The following is a 24,626-nucleotide window of genomic DNA, read 5'->3' on the forward strand; positions in this document are numbered from 1 at the left end:
CGTGCTTTAATACAAATTAATCGCACGCAGCCTGCATACGTTTATCTGCATAACATTGAACCGTATCCTTGAGGCCGTCGGTCAGTTCCGAAATGTCATTTATCACTCCCCGAGCCACACTCCATACCAAAACAAATCTGACCATGAACTCGTGCGCTCGTTTCGAGTGATCGAGCGAAAGAGGCTCGATCATATCGACTCCAAAAACCGGCTCCGTATAGTACGGCGCGAAGCGCGAAGATGCGTGCCAACGGCTCAACCGCACAGTGGCATTGACGGTCCAGTTTTTTTTGGTCCCACGGAAAGATGGCGTTGTGGAGGAGAAGAGAATGGTGTGAGCGCATGCGTAACATTGACCCGCTTTTACTCTCTACACGAGACGATTCCTAAGCCGCCTCGTTGAGTGAAGCCGATTCGTTGAAGCGAACGTGAAGGTATGGCTGGTGATCCACACCTGGTTGATCATGGAAGTTCTTCCCCTGCGTACCTTTAAGATTTCTGTCAATATGCATAGCCTGATCGTCACAGATTTTGGACACTGTGACAGATGAAAGGGGAATGCTTTCGTAAAGAGTCCTGTCGGCAAGCCGTAAACTTGCCAGCTCGCGATCTCGCGGTGGAGGTTGAAGTCGTAACCCGATGTAGGTCAACTGGGTGGTCAGTAGCACCGGGCACTTGAGTTGTTGAGTGCGGATTGCGATCTTGCAACTGCAGCAGAGGGTTGCATAATTTTTTTTTTTCATCTCAGAAACGCACTGCATGTTGCATTTAACGTTGCACACGCGTATTGCAACATGTGCCCGCATGGTTGTGGTTAATTGATAGAAATTGAAGTAGATTCGCACTAACTGAAGTAACGATCGGTGGATGATTTTTGCTGAATGGTGGTATCAATCGACACCCTCAAAGCATTGCAAGCAATTGGCGCCATGTCTCTTCATAGTTCAAATGTGAGGCACGTGGAAAAGTACTCATATCGCTAATAGAAAAATAGAGGTTAAAAATTCAGTTTTTTATGTCATTTTCTTGTTGATCCTTTGAAAGAGTATTTCTATAAAATAATGTTGAATTTTTAGCCGACAAAAAAAGACATAAATCTTCTGCTTCTTTTGAACTAAAACTTCGAGTTGTCTCGAGACGTACCATTTCTCGGCTTGATTTTACCCGAAGCGGGACAGTCCCCCGGGTTTTTGATACTCTTGATAATGGATTCTAGGGTGGTTATGCCACCTAAATGATTTTTGGATATAAAATGGTAAGTGTTGCTGATGGAAACAAACCGGACGCAAGCATCCACCGTTGAAGAATCGATCACGCGAAGGAATGACCGATTGCGAACTATGGGGTAGTTCCTTCTTATGTCGTCAGATCTGCTTGAATCAGACGGATAAGCTTTTTCTTGGATCGATCAGAACTAGAACTAGAATCAGAACTGCCGATTTCCTGCAATTCTTCCAACGGAGTACTACTGGGGAGGCAATGCTAGAGTGCGGGACGATCCTCCCAAAAAAAATTTACAGTAAGATGAAGGAACTAAAGAGCTTTACACACACAAAAAATCGCCTCTAAATCATTTCAAGAACATTTACGATCTAAAGAATTAAAGCAAAAGCGTATGACTTCCCAGTTATGGTTTTTTAAATGCTTCCGATATGCTCTACGAATTATAGAGTTCAAAACACAGAACCAATCTCTATCGTTTCTTATTCAATATTCTTCTACAAGAACAAACGCATCGAACACGTGTACGTGATCCAAAATTCAGTGACAAATTGCAAAACGCAATCAAACCGATAGGAAATTCCCACGCAACAGCAAAAAAAAGGGTTCCGTGGAACATAAATTGCATCAGAAAGAACTCAACCACGATTGCATCAGACGCAATCGCAAAAGTAAAGGTGCATCGGTCACTCGGTTTCTCGTTACACTTTTATTTTGTGCCTCGTGTTCCTTTATTTTCCTCCTCCACCCCTCTTGGTGTCATAATTCCGCCAACCTTCCAAATCAACTTCAAGCGCGAAATGCGCCACGGTGAAGGCTTTTCTATTTTTGGACCTCCCTCTTTGTTGGAGGTTAGTTACCCAAGAAGTGCATCGTAAGCAGTTTCGGTGTGTTCCCTCACGTTTCTCTCCACCCTTTACGCGCTCGGGTGCTTTCAATTGTGTGACTGACCCATAACATTGTCCAAAAAACTTCTTGTGGAATGTTTGGCAGCCCCCCCCCCCCCCCCTTGTGTGTGTGTTTTCAGTTCCGTACGCCTAATGTTATGCTAACATGCTAGGTACTGGACTTTGGCGCGCGTTTACTGGCAGAGGGGCTTCAATGCCTACAAGACAACAAACAAACATCGCAATATGTTATAAATTTCTTAGCTGCTTGATACGAGTTTGGTCTGCCTTTAGCTAGCTTACCTACCAGTTTGTGGCACGTGGCGTCGTTTCTGGCTCTCTGGTTAGTCCCAACCGGATAAGACACGCATTCGGAAATGGCACGTGTTGAGAATAATGCGATAGGAACGAACGGTATAGACCTTTCCTTACCCTTGTGACTGCTATTACGGGTACTTGCACTCCCGGTACAGTGACCAACAGTATCTCCCATGGTGTCACGAGACAGAACGTGCAAATAAACGAATTCCATGAGAATCCTACCACAATTGTAAACAAAAATCGTTGGCATTGAATGAAAACAGCAACAGAGGGACGTACAATCAATTGTTTGCTTATCAACGAAAGCGCCATGTTGCGTTGCAATGTATAAATATTATCGTTTCTTTTAAGTCATCGGTGTAATAGCTCTTTGCTTGCTCTTTATTCTTTGTTCACGCGGCTAAGCTGTGGGAATTTAATAAAATCCCTTATAGAGTATTAATATAAGAAGCTTAAGTCTCTTAAGCCAATCGTAGAATCTTAAAGCTTTTAGTGATACTATTCCAGGCCTAGTGACGCCTCAAGGTATGCAATCTCTTAACTATTTTAGCTATAAATTATCTCCAGCCATAATCGTATCGATCTAACTTTTCTAGGTACGATTTTGGAGGTGGCGTTCCATGGCTAGTGACACTTGGTGATATCTCTAATAATAAAGAGGCAGACATCATTTTGATCCAAATAAGGTCAATCTATCTTTTGGTTAATACAGGGAAGACTACAATGCTAGAAGAGATCAGCTGTGAGGCCTCATGTGTGATGAATCTTACATCAAACCTCTTGGAGTTTTTCAGGGCATTATAAAAGGCCCACGTTAGCGTTAGGAGCTCTATAGTAAGGGTAAGGCATATTAGGGATCTCGTAAAAGGAGTGACATATCCAGGTAGATCAGAATTAACCCAGCTCCATTTCCTTCCTGGCCACAGAACTTCTTAAAATGTTACCCTCTGGTTCAAGGGCCGCCTATCGCCTTGGGCATCCAAAAATCATAATCCGCTTCTGGTTTCGAGTGATGTGTTGCATCGGAATTCCTTAGGATTTTTATGACTAATTGGGGTGTTTTTGAGGGACAAGTTCGTCTACACTGTTTCCTCATATGTTTAGGGGATGTTCTTCATTACTTCAGTGAATTTATACACGATTTAATTGCATAATTAACTCTCTAGCTGAACTAATACATTTCTACTCTTTTCTTTCACTTTCTCCCATCCCTCGTTGCCAGCCCGTGCGGTATCCACGCTCAATATTCTTCATCATCAGCAATGAGTTTAGCGAACGGTTCAACTACTATGGCATGCGAAGTAAGCAAAACGATCATCATTTAAAATCCATTATTCTAATATTTACTATCCCCCTTCCCAGCGGTTCTGGCCCTGTACCTTACGCAAAAGCTGGCCTACAGCAATGATACTGCCACCGTGATCTATCACGTCTTTACCAGCCTGGCCTACTTTTTCCCCCTGATGGGTGCGATCCTGGCGGACAGTTGGTTGGGCAAGTTTAAGACCATCTTCTATCTGTCGATCGTGTACTGTGCGGGCAGTACACTAATAGCGCTCGGTGCCATACCTCCGCTCAATCTACCTGCCACGTGAGTTCCTCCTATTACTCCTATTTCGAAACGAATAAGCTGATTAGTTCTATATCTTCCAGCTGGATGACGGTTCTGGGACTGCTGTTTATAGCGGTCGGGTCCGGCGGTATTAAGCCGTGCGTGTCCGCATTCGGCGGCGATCAGTTTAAGCTGCCCGAGCAGGCAGCTCAGTTGGCGAAGTTTTTCTCGCTGTTTTATTTTTCCATCAATGCCGGTTCGCTGATTTCCACCACCCTGACACCGATCCTGCGCGAAGATGTGCACTGCTTCGGGGATAATAGCTGCTTCTCGCTAGCGTTCGGTGTACCGGCCGTGCTGATGATCCTCGCGATCGTGATCTTCGTCTGCGGACGGCGGATGTACACGATCAACAAACCGTCGGGCAATATGATCGTGCTGGTGTTTAAGTGCATTGGGAATGCGCTGTCGGTGCGTTCGAAGGAGCGTGTGGCGAATCCGCGCCCACACTGGTTAGATTATGCCGAGTCGAAGTACGGCAAGGGTATTGTGGCGGACATTAAATCGTTGCTGAAGATCCTGATCCTGTATATACCGCTGCCAGTGTTTTGGGCGCTGTTCGATCAGCAGGGATCACGGTGGACGTTTCAGGCGACGCGTATGGACGGTGAGGTGGCTGGATATACGATCAAACCGGACCAGATGCAGGTGATCAATCCGCTACTGATTCTTGCCTTTATTCCCGTGTTCGAGAGCGTCATCTATCCACTGCTGTCCAAGATCGGTATCCGACGTCCACTGCAGAAGCTTTCGTTGGGAGGATTGCTAGCCGGGGCTGCCTTTGTGCTGTCCGGATTTGTGGAGATTGCGCTCGATCGTACCAATGCGGTACTGCCAGCCGGGCACGAATCACAGCTACGTATTTTTAACGGATTGCCGTGTGACTATCGCTTCCACACCGATATACCTAACCTGACCGGGTTTAATGTACCGTCGCGCGGTGCGTTCGAGGCACTGCATATTGAAGTCCCCGGCAGTAATACCACGTTCCAGTTCCGGGCGGAAACGAGTGAAATCGGATGTGTGCGGGAAAACATGACCGAGTTCAGCGGTACCTTCTACCTGAATCCGGGCAACGCGGTCAGTTACTTCATCAGCCGGAAGGGAGGCCGGAGCAGTCTGGTCGAGTACGCCGATACGGCTGAGAAGGATCGTAATGGGGCGCCACTGATACGGCTGCTGGCGAACGTGCGCACTACCAAGCATATCTCGCTGAGGCACAACCGGGACACCGGCATTGTGTACAATGTGCCGCTCAATCAGTACGACCAGCTGGCCGTTACGGAGGGAGAGTACGGTGTGTATGTGGGCGATAGGGAGATTGCCGCCGTGAAGCTAAGCCCGGGAGGGGTTTACACACTGATTTTGGATGAGTTTTTGGAGAACGAATTTGTGAGTATTGGAACTTCACGATGTTGAAGGTCTTGTTTGTCTAAACGCACGCTTCCCTCTTTCAGAACCTTCAAACGCACATCATCACACCGTCCAACTCGGTGCACATGCTCTGGCTAGTGCCCCAGTACGTTGTCATTACTGCCGGTGAGGTTATGTTTTCGATAACGGGGCTCGAATTTTCCTACTCGCAAGCACCGGAAAGCATGAAATCGGTCATCCAAGCGTTCTGGCTGCTGACGGTCGCTATCGGCAACATGCTGGTAGTGTTTATTGCCGAGGCCAAATTTGTACAGTCACAGTCGTTGGAGTTTTTCTTGTTTGCCGCCCTGATGTTCCTCGACATGGGACTGTTTATGGTTTTGGCTATGCGCTACCGGTACTCGGACAGTGGAACGTCACCGGATTCGATCGAGGTGGATGACAGTACATCGAATGGCGGTAAGAAACGGCAGCATGATCCACTGGCGATAAGTGAGTCACTGTCGGAGCGAAGTGCCAAGAGCACAACGTACGCTAATGAAGCGTTCCGGGAAGACTGAACACTGGCCGGCTCTTCTTGAAGGGGGGCGGATGCTGAGGATGCATTCTGGATGTGTGTGTGTGTGTGTGTGTCTACGTTGCTGTGGAACGTACCCCCCGGGACAGTGTATGCAACTGGAAAAGGAGCTGATGTATTATTTGTTTCGTCGTTTTTAAGGCGTCTTAAATTAGGTCTAATTTCTTATCTGTAATAAAATAAGTATTGTTTATTAATCGTCTAGCTATTATTTTTTTATCTTTATTGATAACGAACACCCTTTTCTTCATGAGTCCTGGAGACTTCATTGCACAGTCTGGATGTATCCCAAACAAACTCAACTAGATCGCCCAGATTACTTTTGTTAGGACTTTGAAAGGGAGTTTTCTGAGTCGCTGAAGTTTGTGGACCCATGTGGAGCTGCTAAATGTACAAACAAAAATTTGTGAAAAGGATGCAACCATCTAGCTTCCACTAGTCAAGAAGTTCTTCCTGCCTCCATATCTTTACACTCTGCAAGCCTCATTGACCTGATTTTGATCAAGTCTGCCATTCTGATGTTGTGTGAACAACTCTGTTTGAAGGTAGAGTCTCTGAAGTCTTAAGTACAAGGTTGATCAGGCCCTCGTTTACTATTAATTATAGAAGCAACATTATACACTCTTCGTTTTGGTTTGTAAAATGCCATATGATTGCAAAGCGTTAATTGTTACAAGTTGTTGGTAGGTTCGTTACAGAAAAAGCCCATCAGAGATGTTGAGAAACCCTGACTTAATAATTCGATAAAGTTTCATAAATGGAAAAAAAACTCTTCCACGAATGAAACGAGATTTCCCACCTTAGCTCGCGACTTGAAAAAAAGATTGTGATATGCCGAAACCCGGGATTGAACCGGGGACCTTTAGATCTTCAGTCTAACGCTCTCCCAACTGAGCTATTTCGGCGCCATGTATTGCATAATGCTAAAACACCAATACATATCACAAACCGAGACGATTTTCACTTCAATTCTTTCAACTATTGTCAACGACGCATTTTCTGGCGCTTATCACTCCCCCACTAGCTAGCTTTTCTGATTAACAAATGCAAGAAATTAAAAACCCCAAATGTGACATCGTATAATGTAGTTTTTTTTTGTATTTTCGTTTCATAATTCACACAATATAATGTGTGTGTCAGAGATACATATTGCACAAAACTGCAGATACACACAAAAATGTAATAACGTACAACCCTCTTTCTCGCGTTACTCCCTAATATCACTCGCTTATCCTATTAACACGTTATTGAATTGGCTGTTATTTACAACACCCCTTGGTAAATTCATCCTCTCTCAGCTTTGTTTAGCGTTGTTGGTAAAAATGGTCGAATCCTTGGTCGATATGCGACAGCATGGCATCTGGCGACGCAACTCCTCGAACGTCATGTAACGTTTGGCACTATCCGTCGGGATCAGGTACAGGAAACAGTTGCTGATGACGAACGTTTGCAGCGATGGAAAGCGGCTCGGTATAACGTCCAGCAGTGATACTTCCGTCACGATTGTGTCCATTACTAACCGCTCCAGCTGGGGCACCGTAGGGCAGTTAGCGTAGATTTGGCTCGATACGGACATGTGTTCGATCACGAGCACACGCAACTTGGTCAGCAAATTTAGGTGTAGAAAAGCGTTGGAATCGAGCTCGTTGTCAAAGTTTTGCAAACAGAGAAAGGTCAGGTTGGTGAAGGCGGTCGCAATTTGCTTGACAAAGTTCGTCTGATCCTTGGCCGTATTGTTGTAGTAGAGCGTGGTCAGCATGGTCATCGGAGTGCTTCCGGTAAACAGTGTGAGCTGCTTGTAAGGCATCACCAGTGTCTGCAGACCAGGCAGGACCAGCTGTTTCGTTGCATCCATTCTTTGGCATCCCTCTAAATTAAGATACTGCAAAAGGGAAAGGCAAATGTGTGAGGACACATTTCACTCCATCAGAAGTGTGGATTACAACTTACAGTTAGTTCCTTAAACCCGTTTATAAGCTCACTCACTTCACCGGTCAGCTTGAAGTAGTTGATGGTGAGCGACTTAAGCACCTTGGCATGCGAAAACATCTGCAAAAACTCGAAATCGAATATGCTGCATACATCCGCAATCCGGAGCGTTTCCAGTCCAACGATGCTTCCGGCGAATGTCCCGGTTTTATCAAGCGGCATCATGTGTACAGGCGACACACTGTACGATATGTATTTGTCGTTCTTCAGCAAAATGTTCAACACCTTCAGCGAACTAAAGTCACAACCGAACAGCTGCGCCACGTGATCCTTCGAGATGAACGACACCTTTAGCTCGATCAGTTGTGCCGAAACCGTACTAAGCAGGTCCATCTCGCTCCTATACCGTACCGTCAGATGAAGCGTATGCAGTCGTGGCGTATTTAGCCGGCAGAGGGAATTCTGATAGAAAGAAATGTTAATCTTCTCAAGGCACGCACTATCAATCTGGACACCCTTCGTGAGCGCTTCGTTGGCCGATATCTTTAGCTCGGTCAGATGCAGCAAGTTAGGAATGTTGGCCACCACCAACCCAAACGCAAGCTTATGCTCCGACCGTAGAAACAGCGACAACGATTGAACCATTGCCGAGCCCGTACTGAACGATTTCACAATCGTATCGAGCAGCTCTTCCGTGTCCAGCATGGCGTTCGAGTAGAATTCAATGCTCTTCTGACGGCACAGCAACTGTACACCGACGCCGGAGAAAAACTTTGCCTTGCCATAGTTGTACAGTACCAGCTTCTGGCGGCGCAGATAGTGGACCGAGTTGATAATGCTGTGCCATCTGCTGCACACCAGTGACACCCGCTGCCGATCTTTCCATGGTAGGTAATCAAAAATGTAGCACAGTACCTACAAGGGTGGGCGAAAACCAGCGTTAAATATGAATGCACTACAGAAAAAGCCACTTACTACGCTCATTACCTCGTTCGGGAAGGAATTCAAATTCATTGGACACACTCCGATTGGTGACGGAATTTGTACGTCGTGCACGGGCCACGGCCACACGTAAACACGCAAAACCCTCGTGTTGTGTGTGGGCAGGGCGCTGCGCTTTCGGCGAAATTGTAAACACGTTATGCGCGTTACATAAAGCTGTGTGGCATGGTAACGGTTTCGTTCAGAAAAAAAACTCACAATTTTGACGTGTTGCGAACAGCGGGTTGCTGACCCGGTAATGATAAAGACTTTGGGGTTGCAAATAATTTACTGAATCTGTTTGTAGGTTTCAAAATAGAAATGAGATCTTTTTTAATGGATAACCATCCGGGGGCAGGAATATGTTTCGCATATGCATGAATTTTGTCAGGAATTTTCTGTAAAATACCTATTTACCTATTACCTATCTGTTTCATCAGTACGCTGATACACAATTCAACGCTGATATACGAGAACTACCTAAACATGAGCATCTTGTCAATATGATCCACAGTAAGTCTTTATCACCTGATAAAAATTGCTAAGATATCAAGACGCGGCACTTCGCAAATCGTATTCCGAATGTTTTTCTTGCACACATTTTGAATTTAAAATATTTTCCTCTCCCTCCTCCAATTCATGCACCTTGGGCACATCAAAATATCATCAATGTAACGTTGTTGACATTTGTCTTTCGTTAAAAAAAACTGTACAGTGGCTGTTGACGTTATTTTCGTTAAGAAAAAAATCAACATCCCACACCAAGTCAAACGACGGGAAAGGCGACTGTTGAGCAGAAGTGAATTGTGTTTGCTGCCGCGGAATCGTCGCGTTTTTTTTCCCCTTTTCCCTCCTCATGTTTGTTAGCCGCGTTGTGTCGCAATTTCCGCAAAGTTTCGCGTGACGTTCGTTCGCCGTAATAAATCCCATTCCGTCCGCGTTCTGAGTGTGAGCGAGATGCTGTGTTGTGTGGTTTATTTGCATTAGCGCAAAGCAGTTTCCGCAGATTCACACCTGCAGTCGTGAAGAAGGTACGGTGAATCCGGTCAGAATCTGTTCGCCTTTTTCTTTTCGTCGCCTCCCCGTTTGGCGGTCGTGTGATTTGGTAAAGATAAGCGAAATTGTTGTTGGTGTTGTTGGTACGGTTTGTTGGTTGTGCTTGCCTTATCAAACCACAGCCAACACCGACACCGATATCTTGGCCGGACGACGGTGCTAGGTTGAAGGAATTCAAAAGTGCCACCCAAAAGGTGTGTTTGTGTACGTGTGGCCGTTTGTGTGTGCAAGTAGAAGGGCAAGAAGCGCGGCATAATTACGAAAGTGGTGGGGTGGTGTGCTTTGGCGTGGGACAAAGCGGTCCGTCCCGGTTGTTGAGATAAAAAAAAATAGGTGTCAATTCGGCCTGTGTGTTAGTGTGCATATGGTGGAAGTGTGCGTATGTCCCATCTGTTCCGTAATAAATAGAAATATCAGCTAGGAAGACACCCGCCAGTGGAGGAAACGAAAGTTGGCCTAAGCCAGAGCAGCGCGACCAAGCAAAATGCCCACATTTTACCGTACCGAGATCAACAAAACGGAATGGGAAGTTCCGGACAAGTACCAAGCGCTGACCCCGGTCGGTAGTGGTGCCTACGGTCAGGTGTGGTAAGTGTCGAGAGAGCGTTAAATAATTTATAATGGAATCATTTGTTCTTTTAGTCGACCACGGCTGACAACATCGGGTTTTGATGGGGTTTTTTTAAAGTTCTATTCCGCGGCACGGATCGGCAATGGACCGGAAAATTCATTATGTCTTTATCGCTTTATTGGGTGGGAGCTCGTTACGATTAACAGAGCAGCGGACCATCTAATTGATGTTAAAATGCTTCAAACCATGGCAGAAAATACAGTACATACGAGGCGATCTTGTACAAATGTTTTAAAATACGTTGTGTGGATAGTGGTGCAAGTTGAATGTCCGCTAAAAATATTACACTACGTGAAAATAATATTCCTACATAGAGGAATATTCATTGATTTTTATTATTTATCCCTTGTACTAAAACTTATGAACAAAACTTGTGCAATATAGCTTATAATGGAGCCATATATAAGCTCTCCGAGGAATATGAGGAATCCGTCGACGAACAACCCAGTATTTCAGCATTTCTGGCGTAGACACATCAACGCCTTCATTTCATCTCAAGTAAGGCCTACAACACCTCATAGAACAATGCCTTGTAGACGTCCTAAACACTCACATACTCGACACCTAGCGGGCTAGGTCGTCCGGTGTCATTTTCATAATATGATCAACCCACCAGAGCCATGTATGTTCGGAGTACATGTCTCTGCAGGCTTACAAGTGATGTGCGATCAACCAATTTGGAATGGTTTATTAAGATAAGAACGTCCGACGACGACAGGTCAACGAAAATCCCAACTCACTCTCTCTCTAATTGTCGCTACCGAATCGGGGACTTCTTATAAAACTAACCTTTTGCATTGTCATATCCGTTCACGTGCGGCATCCACTGCTAATCAGAGAGAACACAATACCGTTGGCGGTTATTCAAATACCGCTTTCCCCATTTAAAGGTGAGAATCATCCCAAATCGATCGATTGTGATCCATACCATATCGCTCGACCTGAACTGACGCGAGAAATGCTGCCAACTCGTCATCCGTATGATGCCATCCGTGTGTGGTTTAATCCATTCATCGCCATCCACCATCAAAACTGCAGCGGAAAGCAACGCAAGCAATAAATATTAACATCAGCACCAAGAAAAAAAAAGCCATCCCATCATTCCTTCCATACGACCTTTCGTGCGGGCGTCCGCCGATGGGTTGAGATGCTTACGTACTTCTTACGTTTTCCTGTTCCGCTTTTTGGGTCCGCTGTCTTATGTTTGCACAACAAACCGGTTCGGGTATGGTTAGAGGTGGTAACAATCGTGTGCCGATCACAAACCACATCAAGTTAAATAACCAAAACTTTGAGCGTACATTGTCATATTGAACGGAGTCTTTAGAGGGTCAGTCTTCGTACACAGATGAACGCGACACGTGGAAGATGTTAGATTTGGTACACGCAATCGATGCAATTCGTTGGTAGGTTATTGGGGGAATATTTTTTGTAGAATTGTGCCCATTCTTCACCATCGTGGAATCTGGATTGCTGTAGAATAGCGCACCCTCGATTCTAACATTCAAAAAAGCCACACAGCAGTGTAGAAGGAGTGGCTTCTATTCTACTTTTCCTCCGTGCAATAGTAGTGGGCAGGGAATAAATGGTGCCCGTGATTCGTGCCATAACATATGCCGTCATTTGTCGACCGTTCTCCAGCATCCAGCCACATGGTGGTGTGTATGTGTGGGCTTGGGGTGAGATGTAGTAGGGGATTGCTTCCGTCTGTTGATATTCGTGTAACCTTGGCGTAACGAAGCGGGTTCTACGTACCGGATTTACTATTTCGTTTACACCGTGCACCTTCTTTTGTGAATTGTCACGAACCATGGAGGGAATGGGGGAAAAAGCATTTAAATAAATAAAACTATGGTTGGTCATGTATTACTTTACTTGGGGGACATATTATTATCCTAAATTAACCGAAGGCGATAATAAATTTTACGAATATGATTCAAAATGTTTAAATCTCTCTGTACATCTGCTATTGCTTGTCGGATGATGGTGGCGAGGTTTGTATCTAGTTGACAGCTGCCTCGCTGTATAGATGATGGAGTCTGGAATCATCTGGAATCAGGTGGAATGGTGCTTGATGGAGCGGAGTTAGTGCCAGACTGTCGTCCTGTTTTTGAGCGACTATTGTGTTGCTGAAGCGAGTTGTGTCGCGGCATTAAATGGTGTGCTGTCGGCAGGACGCCGCAGCCGGCCTTTGTGGGCCAACGGGATTTCCTGAACGGTCAGGAGTCCAACAGAAAACGATTGGAAATAAGGAAAGGATACCGTAAAAAAATTGGATGTGTGGGTCTTTGGAGATGCCGTATTTGAGGACCGAACATGACATCGGTCAAATCAGCTCAAATGCATACACAACTCGAGTACGTTCTATATTAGCATTGAAGTTCTCTGAAGATTTTGATGAATTCTGAAGAATGGGAGAATCAACATCAACATGGCATTGTGGCTTTTGAAAACCGCCCCAAACAGAGCCTTTGTGGCATTTTAAGTTTATCAGTTATGTTGTAGTTTTTTTTCAACATTTTGACCAATGATATGGGTCGGGAATCAAGTCTCCGTTGTGAGGACTGACTATTCAATTAGCCATTAGGTGACCTTAGCAGGTTAGCAGGAATCTTCGAATACCTCGTGGTCGAGCACCCTGGCGTTTATATTGAACTGAGTTGGCTAATAGGCTCGGTGTTTTGAGTAGTAATGACGATCTCATGGAGACCTTCAATCATCCTTTTGTAGTATATCATACCTTATTCCAGCTACAGAAATGTCCGAAAAAAAATGCTTAAAGAAAGGAAGCAAGTAACGGTGTGTGCACATCATCCAACCCCTACTTTGGTGAGGTGGGTGCTCTGCTACTATGTACTTTAGATATCTCATTGCTATGCAACAGATAAGATTAGATGTCACCGAGCAAAAATTTCACCCTACCACTCGCTGCTACTTTGCTCTACACACACTAAACTAAACGGTCCTCATCGGATTACTTCACTTTCGATTCGAAACGATTAAAATGTACTTACAAATGCGTTTGTGTTTGGACTTATTATGTTTACACTCGTGTCATGTTCCTTCTTTACGGGTATTCGATTAGTAATCATGCTTTTAATTTGCATCTATGACCCACTGGCGGTGGTTTGAATCGGAACCAGCGGCTGGAGCACCACCCTGAAGATGATAAAAGAAAGATTGTTATTATTTGCAGTGTGTTTGCAAATATTGCATATGCAATAACTCGGCCCGGACGATCGGACAGCGCATTGCGGTGCAAATATTGGCGAGATCGGAAATCGTAATCTTTCCCTTTACCTTAAAGCTTCCCTCAATCGTGGTTACGCGGAATGAGGAAGTGGTGTTGCCCTAGTGATAATGTGTTTTATATTTGCTCGTCGATTGATTTTATGAAAGGGGCTCTGTTGATAGGCCCGTTTCGTAGATAACATCTAGTAGCATCACGGGATCTGATAAATTGTCGAAGTTTGATTCCAGAACGACAACGCTGAATGACTCCTATCGGAATCCAAAATACTGGTTGCCAGAACAATCGACTGAAACTATGTTCGGAAGCTTGGCGGAGACCTTTGTTGAAGAATTAATGTTTAAATCCGTCCACGGGGTTTTCCTTGTTGTTTCTTATTTCATTGTTTGGTTTCATTCTTGTAAAGTTTTGAGGAAAAATCTTTGGGGAACATCGTTGTGTTTATTCATATGATCACGATCAATGTCTGGCGATTCGGACGATGAGGCTCATTCATTTTAGCAGTCGATTTGACAAAACATCTCCCTTAAGGAGTCATGCCAATGCGTTCGACTGCGTTGATCAAGGATTTAGGTGGGTTTAAACTACATCCAGGACTAAAGAATTTTTATGCTCGAGATTTTGAAGCTGCCCTAGATGACATGGCCAGGTCTCCAATCCGTTTATAAGTAACTCGGTCTAGGGCTGCATCAGATATTCGAAAGGTTTGACTCCACTTGATTCAGCCAACGATCTTGCTGTGCTCCTCTACGCCTCGTGCCGAATAGGTCGCTGATAAGCAACTTCCTGGTGGAATATGAGTCCGGCATCCTCCTTTGACTTCCTCCAGAATATAAGCATGATTTTCCTCAAAAATGTGCCTTTGAATTTCGCTGCTTGCGATATTGTCCGAAGTAAGGATCGTACCGAGGATCAGAACTCCTCTACCACCTCAAGATTGTTACCGTTTACTGATTGTCAGCTTCCAAGTCATGCCTTCCAATATGCTCTGCTTTGTAATGCTACAAAATGTTCCTCCCTTGAAGCTCTTCTCAGCCCAGTCTGAATTCTTGGTTCTTAATAGTCTTTTGGAGATAATCTTACAGTTTATTCACGCACGATAGAATATATCGAGTCGTGTTTCTAATCATTTAATTCACAATTTCTCTAACAACTGGTCACTGACACACCCACCCTACATTCAAATTTGTACGCAAACTAGAACAGCACCAGATCTGGTTCAGTGTCCGTTAATGAGTCATCAATGTCCGAGGTACCTAGATCCGATTTGCGACAAATGCGCGTATGCGTCGTATGCATCGTATGCGCACTTGTCATTGAAATCTCCTCGTCAATTGACGCCGTCAAATGCGGTCAATTTGCAACAATTGAACAGCTTCGAAGTGCGATTAATAGCGATGTCGCCTGTAAGTAAGTGCGAGAAAGAGAGTGCACGTGTGGCGTGGCGTGGGGTAGGTCGATGATTGCTTGTATGGAAAAGAACTCGGGTTTCAATTGCGTCTTGCCAATGGGGGTCGATTGGAACTTTCGGTTACTGGAAGACTTGCAGTAAGAAAGCATTTTCTAACTGTTGCATGAAATTTACACTACTTCCAACAGAATATTGGTTGATTGGTTGAACATACGATCAACCAACTCCATTCAATGAAATACAAACAGGAAGCTCACAGTACCCGGCAGTGAAGCAGGTTTGATTTAAACGACCACGGCAAAAGGTGTGAATAATTAGCCGAGCCGCGAGTAACTGTTTTGTTTTACTTGACGACGACGGCGTTCTCTACAGATGATTCTATTGCTACCACTGACCCGTCGAGAATCCCCCTGCCAAGAGATGCCCCGTTGAAAAATTGCTATAAATAACACGAAACGGTTGAACGTATAAACAAATGAAACCGGCTATCCGCAAAACACTGCATTTACTACTGCTGGGTCCTCCTCGCTCGCTCGGTGTGTCTGTCCGTCGATCGGTAAGGTCGGTGGTGTAACCTTAGGCCCATCATCATCATCTTCATCATTCCTCACCAGGTACGGAGACAGAAATTGTACACTTTAGCTTTAATTGTCTCTCTGTGGCCCGCAGGGTGCCGGTTTCGTCGAGAGAAGAGAGATTTGGACTAAGGGATGTACTTTTCTTTGGTGGGTGAGTGTTTTGTGAGGATTATTTGTTAGTTCAGTCTGTTTTGATTGCCAGCTTAAAACACATTTCAACTGTCTTGTTTTCTGCCAAGGTACGCTTGATGCATTTCTGACAAAAACGATGAATCACAAGAAATATTCTAGAACTCAATTACTGTAAAAGAAAAATTGTTAGAAGACTATATTACAAATACGTTAAATTTCAATTTTATTATCTTATAATACTCTTATTAAATAATAGTTAAATCTGTTTTCCTTTTGCTCTCCAATTTTCTACGTTTATTATAGCAGATTCAAAATGGCAAATAATTTTTTCAGAATTATCACTAAATTAACGTTCGTTAATGTAAGCTATTTAAATTACATTACACAGAAACCAGTTTACCTCCCAATGATGATGATGATAATGAATGAGTTTGTACGTGAAAACGTGTCGGTTGGCTATTATTTAAATGTATTATTCAACTGTTGTAATGATGTAACGCTCCGTAACGCTCCCTGGCTATTTATTTTGCTTACGAAGCCCTGCTGAAAGCTTGGAATTAGAACATTCACCGAATATAGGCAAAGGAAGTACATGATAGAACACAACACCAGAGAACAGTTATTTATTTGTATTTTATGTTTTTTATAATTTTAGTTATCATTTTTAAATAATATGAAAAGCACTCAGAAAACTGTCGTAGTTCGACTGATTGTTGTATCTTGAACATTACAACATTACATTACAACATTACAGTTTTCTCCGCGATGTAATTGAGCCCACGTTGTGTCTAGGCTGTCTGGCGCCTGGAGGTATGCAATCGATATTCGAGAAGGTCGCGTATGAGTGGGGTTACGAGACATTTTTCAACCCTTTTTGAACACTAAACAAACGAACGAACTTGTACACAACCTCCTACGGTTAATAATAACGGTAAAATTGATTCTTATTTGTGTAATCATTCCTTTCTTTTCTCATTAGCTCGGCCTTGGACACAGAACACAAAGTTAAGGTGGCAATCAAGAAGCTGGCCCGACCGTTCCAGTCCGCCGTCCACGCGAAACGCACCTACCGCGAGCTGCGTATGTTGAAGCACATGAATCACGAGAACATAATTGGCCTGCTGGACGTGTTCCATCCCGGGGACAACACGCTCGAATCGTTCCAGCAGGTGTACCTGGTCACGCACCTGATGGGCGCCGACCTGAACAACATTATCCGCACCCAGCGCCTGTCGGACGAGCACGTCCAGTTCCTCGTCTACCAGATCCTGCGCGGTCTCAAGTACATCCACAGTGCCGGCATTATTCACCGGGTAGGTACCTAATGACCGCCGCTCCGGGACCCTTTTGCGAACATTAGTCAAATGGAAAAATCGATCCACGCTGCGTTTATTTCTCAAAAAAAAAAAATGTCACAAATTCTGCAATTATTCAACCAGAATCAGTTCCTCATTCGTTCTTCCCTTTTCTTCCACTTGTTGCAGGATTTGAAACCGTCCAACATTGCCGTAAACGAAGATTGTGAGCTGAAAATATTGGATTTCGGGCTGGCTCGGCCGACCGAAAACGAAATGACCGGCTACGTTGCGACCCGCTGGTACCGGGCGCCTGAAATTATGCTCAACTGGATGCACTACAATCAAACGGTCGACATCTGGTCGGTTGGGTGCATTATGGCGGAGCTGCTAACCGGCCGGACCCTCTTCCCCGGCACGGACCGTATCCTTTTGCCAAAAGCCTGTTACATTGTAGAAACCTTTGCTTGTTGTTCTTTTTTTTTTTTGCTAACCATTCGCCTGTGTAAGCTCAGGCAGCTTGTACAATTAATTTGCTTCGGTGTGATGTGATGACTAACCTTTCTAACCTCAACGCTCCATTACGCGGGTAGTTCTAATTTTTGTCTTGTCTTCTCGATCCTCCTTTCGGTTAAATTGTTTTGCCTTATTCCCGTCTACAATTATTTCTGTGTTTGGATTTGAAACCCTCCCCCAGTATGTGTCATTAATGTATCTGTAGTTGCGTATAATATTCCCAGTTGGTTTGTTGTGCTACTTTAAACTGTCCAACAGAACGATGGGCAGTAGAGAAATATTGTGAACGTGATTTTCTTTCACTCCAAAACCGTCCATCTGCTTCCCTTCATACCACCACTCAACCTATACCAACAGACATTCACCAGCTAAACCTTATCATGGAGATACTCGGCACACCGAACGATGAGTTCATGGCGAAAATCTCCTCTGAAAGTGTGAGTAATCGTAAATAGTATTTATGCTTATTAGTTAGTTTTTAACCATTTTTTTAGCCCACATTGGGTTGTCTTTAGTTGAGTCTTATTTAATTATCGGTTCGCTCCAAACTTCAAACTCTAAACTGCTGCTTGTACCGGATCCGTTCACAAATCGGGGAAGGGTGTAAATGACAAATAGCTTTAGAGAGATTTTTAATTAATGCCAATTAGAAAGGTTTCAATGGCACTGCACTTGCTGGACGGACAGACAGACAGACCGACACCCCTAAAGCAGTGCAATTTTTTTAAGGTACCACCAACCATTTTTAATCTACTGCACTGCAATCAATCATTAACATAGGTGGCAGCAGATTCAAGTACGTCCAGTAGTTGCTGCTGCTAGTGTGCCACTAGCAGCTAATAGGCCTTCTCTTGAAACGCACAGGCACAGCTCCTTGTACGCGGCGTTTGTGTCAAATGTGATTAGAGCGACGGTTACGACGGGTCGATGGTGTCGATTCGGCACCGGCCGGTAAGTAGCTTTACCCTTTACATAAACTGCTCGTGACAGTACACGGTCAAGCTTTAAGGAAAGCTGGATTGCGAAAAGCGTGTGGCTGATAGGCAGCTTTGGGGCTCTTTAAACTAATTTCCATTCAGTTGGTGGAATTGAACGGGTCAAGTTCTTTAAGTAAATCAAGTTTAATTTTAACCTCTCATATGATTTGTCATATGATACTGTCGTCCTGTGTAGGACCCACAATTTTTTTTCGGAGGATACTCTGCTGGGACTTAGTATAAGGTCAACACTGTTTTTTATTGACTTAAGTACTTTTTTGGTATAATGTTTGGTAACAAATTTAATAGTATATTACGTACAATTATTACTTAAGTTTTTTTTTTTATTCATAAGGGACGGCCAGGCCGTATTGCGAATTATTACTTAAGTTTAATAAAAGTTTGTAGGTAAACATTATGTAAATTACCATTTCATGTTGGCCTCATTTTGTCGCAGCTATTTTGCGCTGAAGTAACGACAGTTTCTGATATCGATGAGGCTCAATTTGGCACATTCAAATCGTTCAAAATCCCAGCATGATTTTTGCGCCCAAAGACTCTTATTGTGTGAGCGGTTTTCCTTTTTTTTTTTATTCCAAACAAACGAAACATCTGTTAAATGGTAACGGGTGTGTCGGGAGTGATTTCGACGCTTTCGAAGCGTTGATTTTTTTCCGTTGAAAACGCTGTTCGCGAAGGACGATCGAAGAGGATAAATAGACGACTTTTTGTGTGAAGAAAATCGCACCCAAAGCACAAGACGAGCTGCTTGTTTTGTGGACTTATTAGTAAATCAAGATTCAAGAAATCAAGAAGACTCTTATTCGAGAACATTTTCACATCAAAAACAATTCTTTTGGCAGAGGCTTGATTGTGAACAAAAAATGACACAAATTACACAAGTTTTAGAATCCTTACGAGACTGATCATCTAACTGTCACACACTCCAAAGAGCGGTTTTTTAGTGAGCGTCAAGTCTCATTGATTATTAGCTAATTTTACGTGTGCTTATAATCATTACCACTAATGTGAAGCCAGTTTCTAAAGGGTATTTCACTAGACCACCTTTAGAATGCATTTAATGTGTGTTAATTGCCCTCATAGCACAAATTTCACCTCCATTTTCCGATGATTGAAAATATCTAATCTATCCATAATGTGTGTGAGTGGTGTGTGTGTGTGTGTGGAGAAGCTTAAAGGGCCGCACGACATTGCACGTTCAACTTAAACAACATTCAACAAATTCCTGCACGTTTTCTTTTAATAGTTGAGACGTTTTTCTTTTCTTGTTTGCCATTTTGTGCAGCTAGTCTCGACTCTGCACACAGTTAATCACGATTCCTAGGGATGCCTAGCGTAGCTTTCGTCGCGAATAGTTTATTTATTGCTTCTCTGATATGTGTACAGGGTTTTGCAGGACATAATTTAATGTTATTCATGAATATATTCGCATTAAAATGCTTTCGGTTCAGAAACGGGAAAAGAAAATGTAAATCCAATTGCAGTTTTTTTGTTCGATTTTTTTTCAATTTCATAAAAAAAACTCTAATCATTGCCACGTCACCTAAGGGCTCAGGGCAAGTTAACTAAAAGAAGTTTGTTAATCTTTTTTCAGTCAAAAGGTCGTCCTTTCATCTATTCATCTGTGATTTTTACTCATTTTTTTAATGTGTCCTGAAATTCTGGCGATCTGACGGAACTGGGGTACGCTAAGGTTGGCATGCTTGGGATCCACAAAAATCCCCAAACGCTTCATTTTTTCCAGTACTCAATTCGAGTAGATGACGACACCTCTTCTCCGCTCTTTTTGTGGTATTTTTTTAATGCAAGTAGCTACATTTGGGAGGCTCCTTGTACTGTAAATCTCGCTGGTCTTCTAGGTCCTAAAGAAAAGAGTACGGGACGTGATGCAATGGACTTTTCCTGAACCTGGTAAACCCCTGTAGCTACTTAGAGATACATCATGGAGCTAGCACAGGTACAGAGAACCGACATTTCCAGCCTCCAGCAGTCGTGAAATGTGGACAACTAATTCCACTGACATTCTTGCAACAACTTACTGTAAAAGGGCGTACACGCATAGTTGCTGCAGACAGGGTGTTATCACAGACAGATGGGAAGGCAACAACACCATCACCGGCATCATCGGATGTGTGTGTGTGTGTGTATGTGAGTGTATTTGTGCACCAATGAGGTCTTATCGTCAATTCCATACCCCTTCTCAAGGCGCAAAGGGTTGAGCGATCGTCTTGATTAAGTTATTATCTGTCATGTATGTTTGGTTTGGCTTCTTTCGGACATACATGTCTAGTTTCCTAATCGGTGCTCGCCTTGTGTACTTTGTGTTATGTTGGGAAATCGCTCATATAAGCGCATTTGTTGCTCTATGTGCTCTAGTTGGTTGTGCCTTCCAGTGTGCCGCTAACAAGTGCGCACACCAATTAGACATTCTGACACCAACGTTATATCGAAGCTACCCAAATGAAGGGGATGAAAATAACGAGGTTTTTTTGCATCAGTAAAAGTAGAAAATTTTGTTACTAAAGGCAGAAACTGGAGTGGGGATCAAATGGGTTGTACTGAAGCGAGCTAATTTCCCTAGGCAAAGAAAAAAAGGGGGGAAGGATCTATCTCTCGCCCCGTCTAAGTGTGTGCCGAAACCCGGGATTGAACCGGGGACCTTTAGATCTTCAGTCTAACGCTCTCCCAACTGAGCTATTTCGGCAGGTGGGGGGTGGGCATGCTATACACGTACTGGTAAACGGTGGTTTTCCCATTTTTATGTATTTTCATAAAAGGCGATGTATGTGTCATTCAACAGGGTTTTTTGCTCATTTGCCCAACATTAAAATCATAAATGGTCACTTCACGATGAACAAGAAAATCAATTTTATAATTGAAAATATATGAAGAAGTGCAAATGTTACTTGCTTTTGTTATGAAAAGTAACATAAATAACACAAATTATTGCAATAATATTTTGAAACTAGTTATTGCACAGTTGTAAATAGTACTTTATATGGAATAGAGCGTTGAACACTTTAGCTAAAACAATCCTATCTTATCATGTATCCTCTTCAGAAACAATAGTGCTTTACTGTCGATAACTATGATTGGGGTATATGATGACCTAATCCAGTTTTTTTATATTTGTCTTGACGTTTCGAGGTTAAAATGCTGCTTGTTCTCCTATACAAACTTGCAAAACTAGCTAGCCTCAAATCAATTTGATTTTTGTGGAGCAATAAACCAAAAATTAGACTGGAAATCGTTTGTTTTGAAGATTTTCAATCTTGGCATGGTTACCTCATATTTATGAAGTTTTTGAAACACAGAAAAAAAATTAAAAAAGAGTTGTGTAATTGTGTGCCGAAACCCGGGATTGAACCGGGGACCTTTAGATCTTCAGTCTAACGCTCTCCCAACTGAGCTATTTCGGCAGGTGGGGGGTGGGCTGTCTATTACAGTGCTGGTCAAAAGAATGCAACGTCAATAAAACATTTCTCTATTGCTTTTTACATAACAGAAGAATTCATGGTGATTTATGCTATTTAAAATACAAATATCGATAGTAAAGCTTTTGACTAACAATGACAAAAAAATTACAGCATGTTTAACGGTTGACTAACGAATGGGTAATATTTTTAAAAACTACATAATCAAAGCTTCATACCTAGACATGGCTGACTGAAGGGGACGCGTTATGTAGGTTTGATGGTGTTTTATACTAACATTGTTTGTAGGCTGTCAAATTTAACTTAAGTATTCAAGAAGTATTTTAACAGTTATCTGTATTTTGCATGTATTCTGCTTGCAATTTTTCCACAATTCATACATTTGTGGAAGGATTTCAAAAACATCGCACACTTCACAGTTTTCAAAATCAGTTCCGAATATGTACAAAATTTAGTTCAAATTGATACAAAAATGCATTCTTATATAATGGAGATGAGGAAAAAAAGATTGTGTTGTGCCGAAACCCGGGATTGAACCGGGGACCTTTAGATCTTCAGTCTAACGCTCTCCCAACTGAGCTATTTCGGCGCGTCGAGAGAAAAGGCGGTTAACGCGATACTGGTTGCGCTACGCTGTATTACTCTCTCTCTCATGTTACATCCCTTCTCACAAAGCAATGGGAACCTCATTTACTGAATTTGGGTACTTAAACACTATTGTTACTAACACGAACTATATGTAAAACGAATTCTATGTTACGACGTACAAACCTTAACATTGGAACGTACTGTTTTCTGCCGCATTTGGTTGACCGATTTCCACCCGACGACACCACTTTCCGACATTCGACAACGATATCACGCTTGACCAGATATTGACCATCTGACGCGCGTAATGTTTTTCTGCGGCGCACCAAACGAAGAACTTATGCAAAAAATCACCAGCGAAGAGGTAGCGAAGCGTTTTTAAGCTTGCTTTTATTTAAGATTTAGTATCAAATCAAGTTTGGTTAGATAATTGTTAGTATTTAATTTAGTTGAATGTACCTAAGAGAAATGAACGATTTACTCTTCGATCTCCTCTCCGATAGGCTCGACACTACATAAAATCGCTCCCGAAAACAGAGAAGCGAAACTTTAGCGACGTTTTCCGGGGTGCCAATCCGCTTGCCATCGATTTGCTGGAGAAAATGCTGGAGCTGGATGCGGACAAACGGATAACGGCGGAACAGGCGTTGGCCCATCCGTGAGTGTTCCCCTCTGCGCTCTGCGTGATGTTGCATATTTTTAATCCATTTCCGTGCTCTTTCTATAGCTATCTGGAAAAGTATGCTGATCCATCCGACGAACCGACCTCATCGCTCTATGATCAGAGTTTCGAAGACATGGACCTACCCGTCGAACGATGGAAGGGTAAGAGAATCCACCGGCCAGAACACCCCAAAAGAAGGATAAAGATTTACTATAAAACTGCATCCTTTTTTCGGCCCATTTTTTAGAGCTGGTGTTTAAGGAAGTGCTGAACTTTGTCCCACAGCAGCACGCGCACATCGGTGGTGAACCGCAGGCGTAAAATGTGCCATCCCGGGACGCCCGGGACCAATTATCCACATCCAAAACACCTTATATTGCCACCAAGGATGAAATAGAGTGAGCAAATGCAACCGCCACCGTACAATATCGAACACCAGGACACCCGGCTAATTTGTATATTCTAAACGAGTCGAATAAGAATTTAGCTAGTGTCCACAGGGGATGTTGGCTTCTTTAAAAACAAAAAAAAAAAAAAAACAATTTCTTCATAAATTTATTTGGCGTTTTACGCTTGCCTTCAAGGGTGTGGTTTTTGTATTGGACACAGCCGTAGTACGGGTAGTAATCGATAGACAACAGAAGTATATTGGAGGAGAAGGGGGGAGCCAGAGAGAGGAGGGGCTGTGGGTAGCACAAATGTTACTAAAAACGAACCCACTCAAACGAAGAGTGGCGCACAAAAGTGTGAGCAGGTGTTTGGTGGAAGAGTTAGGGCCATTTTGTTAGCAAAAGCACCCTTTGCCCCCAATACCAACACCAAACTAGTGCATTAAGGCGAAAGCGACAGTGAGTTGTAGTAAATGTAATGAAACAAACAAACAAAAAACATCTAAAATACATACCGCAAAACGACGGTAAAGCAGCGCAGTAAAAGGACATCCATCCCCGTGCGAAGCAACTTTGCTTCGTTTGGCCACCAAAAGTACGTCGGCGGAACGTATGACAGGGAGAGTTCGAAGTGTATTTTCGAAGTCAAAAACAACAACAACAGCAACCTATTTGATACGAATAAATAACATAAAATTTGTCTGTGTATGTGTAGTGCGGTCTCTGGTTTACAATAAATGTTATACAATTTGTTCGTTGCTGAATTTTGGGAAAATTTTTAA

General features: G+C 43.3%; 4 protein-coding genes and 4 non-coding genes across 11 annotated transcripts in view; 2 read left to right on the plus strand and 6 right to left on the minus strand.

The window, feature by feature from the left end:
* The window catches only part of LOC126567939 (peptide transporter family 1-like), a 490,614-nt gene extending 484,639 nt beyond the window's left edge, over positions 1–5,975 (plus strand). Inside the window, exons 3-6 of the mRNA XM_050224313.1 lie at positions 3,652–3,730; positions 3,792–4,020; positions 4,083–5,433; positions 5,499–5,975. Coding sequence (XP_050080270.1) covers positions 3,652–3,730; positions 3,792–4,020; positions 4,083–5,433; positions 5,499–5,975 — 2,136 coding nt within the window. The remainder of the gene's footprint in view (positions 1–3,651; positions 3,731–3,791; positions 4,021–4,082; positions 5,434–5,498) is intronic.
* The window catches only part of LOC126568306 (mitogen-activated protein kinase p38b-like), a 643,298-nt gene that overhangs the window by 414,000 nt on the left and 204,672 nt on the right, over positions 1–24,626 (plus strand). The window contains exons 2-8 of one of the 4 annotated variants that reach the window (XM_050224766.1): positions 10,439–10,546; positions 16,940–17,273; positions 17,445–17,679; positions 18,129–18,208; positions 23,295–23,449; positions 23,519–23,616; positions 23,703–23,788. In XM_050224766.1, the coding sequence (XP_050080723.1) occupies positions 10,443–10,546; positions 16,940–17,273; positions 17,445–17,679; positions 18,129–18,208; positions 23,295–23,449; positions 23,519–23,616; positions 23,703–23,776 (1,080 nt within the window). In that variant the 5' untranslated portion in view covers positions 10,439–10,442 and the 3' untranslated portion in view covers positions 23,777–23,788. Of the gene's footprint in view, positions 1–10,435; positions 10,547–16,939; positions 17,274–17,444; positions 17,680–18,128; positions 18,209–23,075; positions 23,156–23,294; positions 23,450–23,518; positions 23,617–23,702; positions 23,789–24,626 lie in introns of those variants that run through there. The other 3 variants (XM_050224763.1, XM_050224764.1, XM_050224765.1) reach the window with 3 other exon arrangements.
* Trnaf-gaa (transfer RNA phenylalanine (anticodon GAA)) lies at positions 6,825–6,897 on the minus strand. Its single transcript has one exon. It is a non-coding gene; the product is annotated as a tRNA-Phe (tRNA).
* Positions 7,279–8,936, minus strand: LOC126568153 (uncharacterized). Its single transcript, XM_050224580.1, has 3 exons — positions 8,909–8,936; positions 7,943–8,836; positions 7,279–7,874 (listed from the first exon to the last, which is right to left on the minus strand). Exons 1-3 carry the CDS (start codon positions 8,933–8,935, stop codon positions 7,287–7,289), a joined length of 1,509 nt encoding a protein of 502 aa, XP_050080537.1. The 5' UTR covers position 8,936; the 3' UTR covers positions 7,279–7,286.
* LOC126568491 (ras-related protein Ral-a) overlaps positions 15,658–24,626 on the minus strand; it is a 337,581-nt gene continuing 328,612 nt past the window's right edge. The window contains exon 5 of the mRNA XM_050224977.1: positions 15,658–15,667. The gene's annotated coding sequence lies outside the window, so the exon portion shown is untranslated. The remainder of the gene's footprint in view (positions 15,668–24,626) is intronic.
* On the minus strand, positions 21,401–21,473 carry Trnaf-gaa (transfer RNA phenylalanine (anticodon GAA)). The gene has a single exon. It is a non-coding gene; the product is annotated as a tRNA-Phe (tRNA).
* Trnaf-gaa (transfer RNA phenylalanine (anticodon GAA)) lies at positions 22,116–22,188 on the minus strand. Its single transcript has one exon. It is a non-coding gene; the product is annotated as a tRNA-Phe (tRNA).
* Trnaf-gaa (transfer RNA phenylalanine (anticodon GAA)) lies at positions 22,720–22,792 on the minus strand. Its single transcript has one exon. It is a non-coding gene; the product is annotated as a tRNA-Phe (tRNA).

The sequence above is a fragment of the Anopheles maculipalpis genome, chromosome 2RL (assembly GCF_943734695.1).
Source record: "Anopheles maculipalpis chromosome 2RL, idAnoMacuDA_375_x, whole genome shotgun sequence".
Taxonomy (NCBI): domain Eukaryota; kingdom Metazoa; phylum Arthropoda; class Insecta; order Diptera; family Culicidae; genus Anopheles; species Anopheles maculipalpis.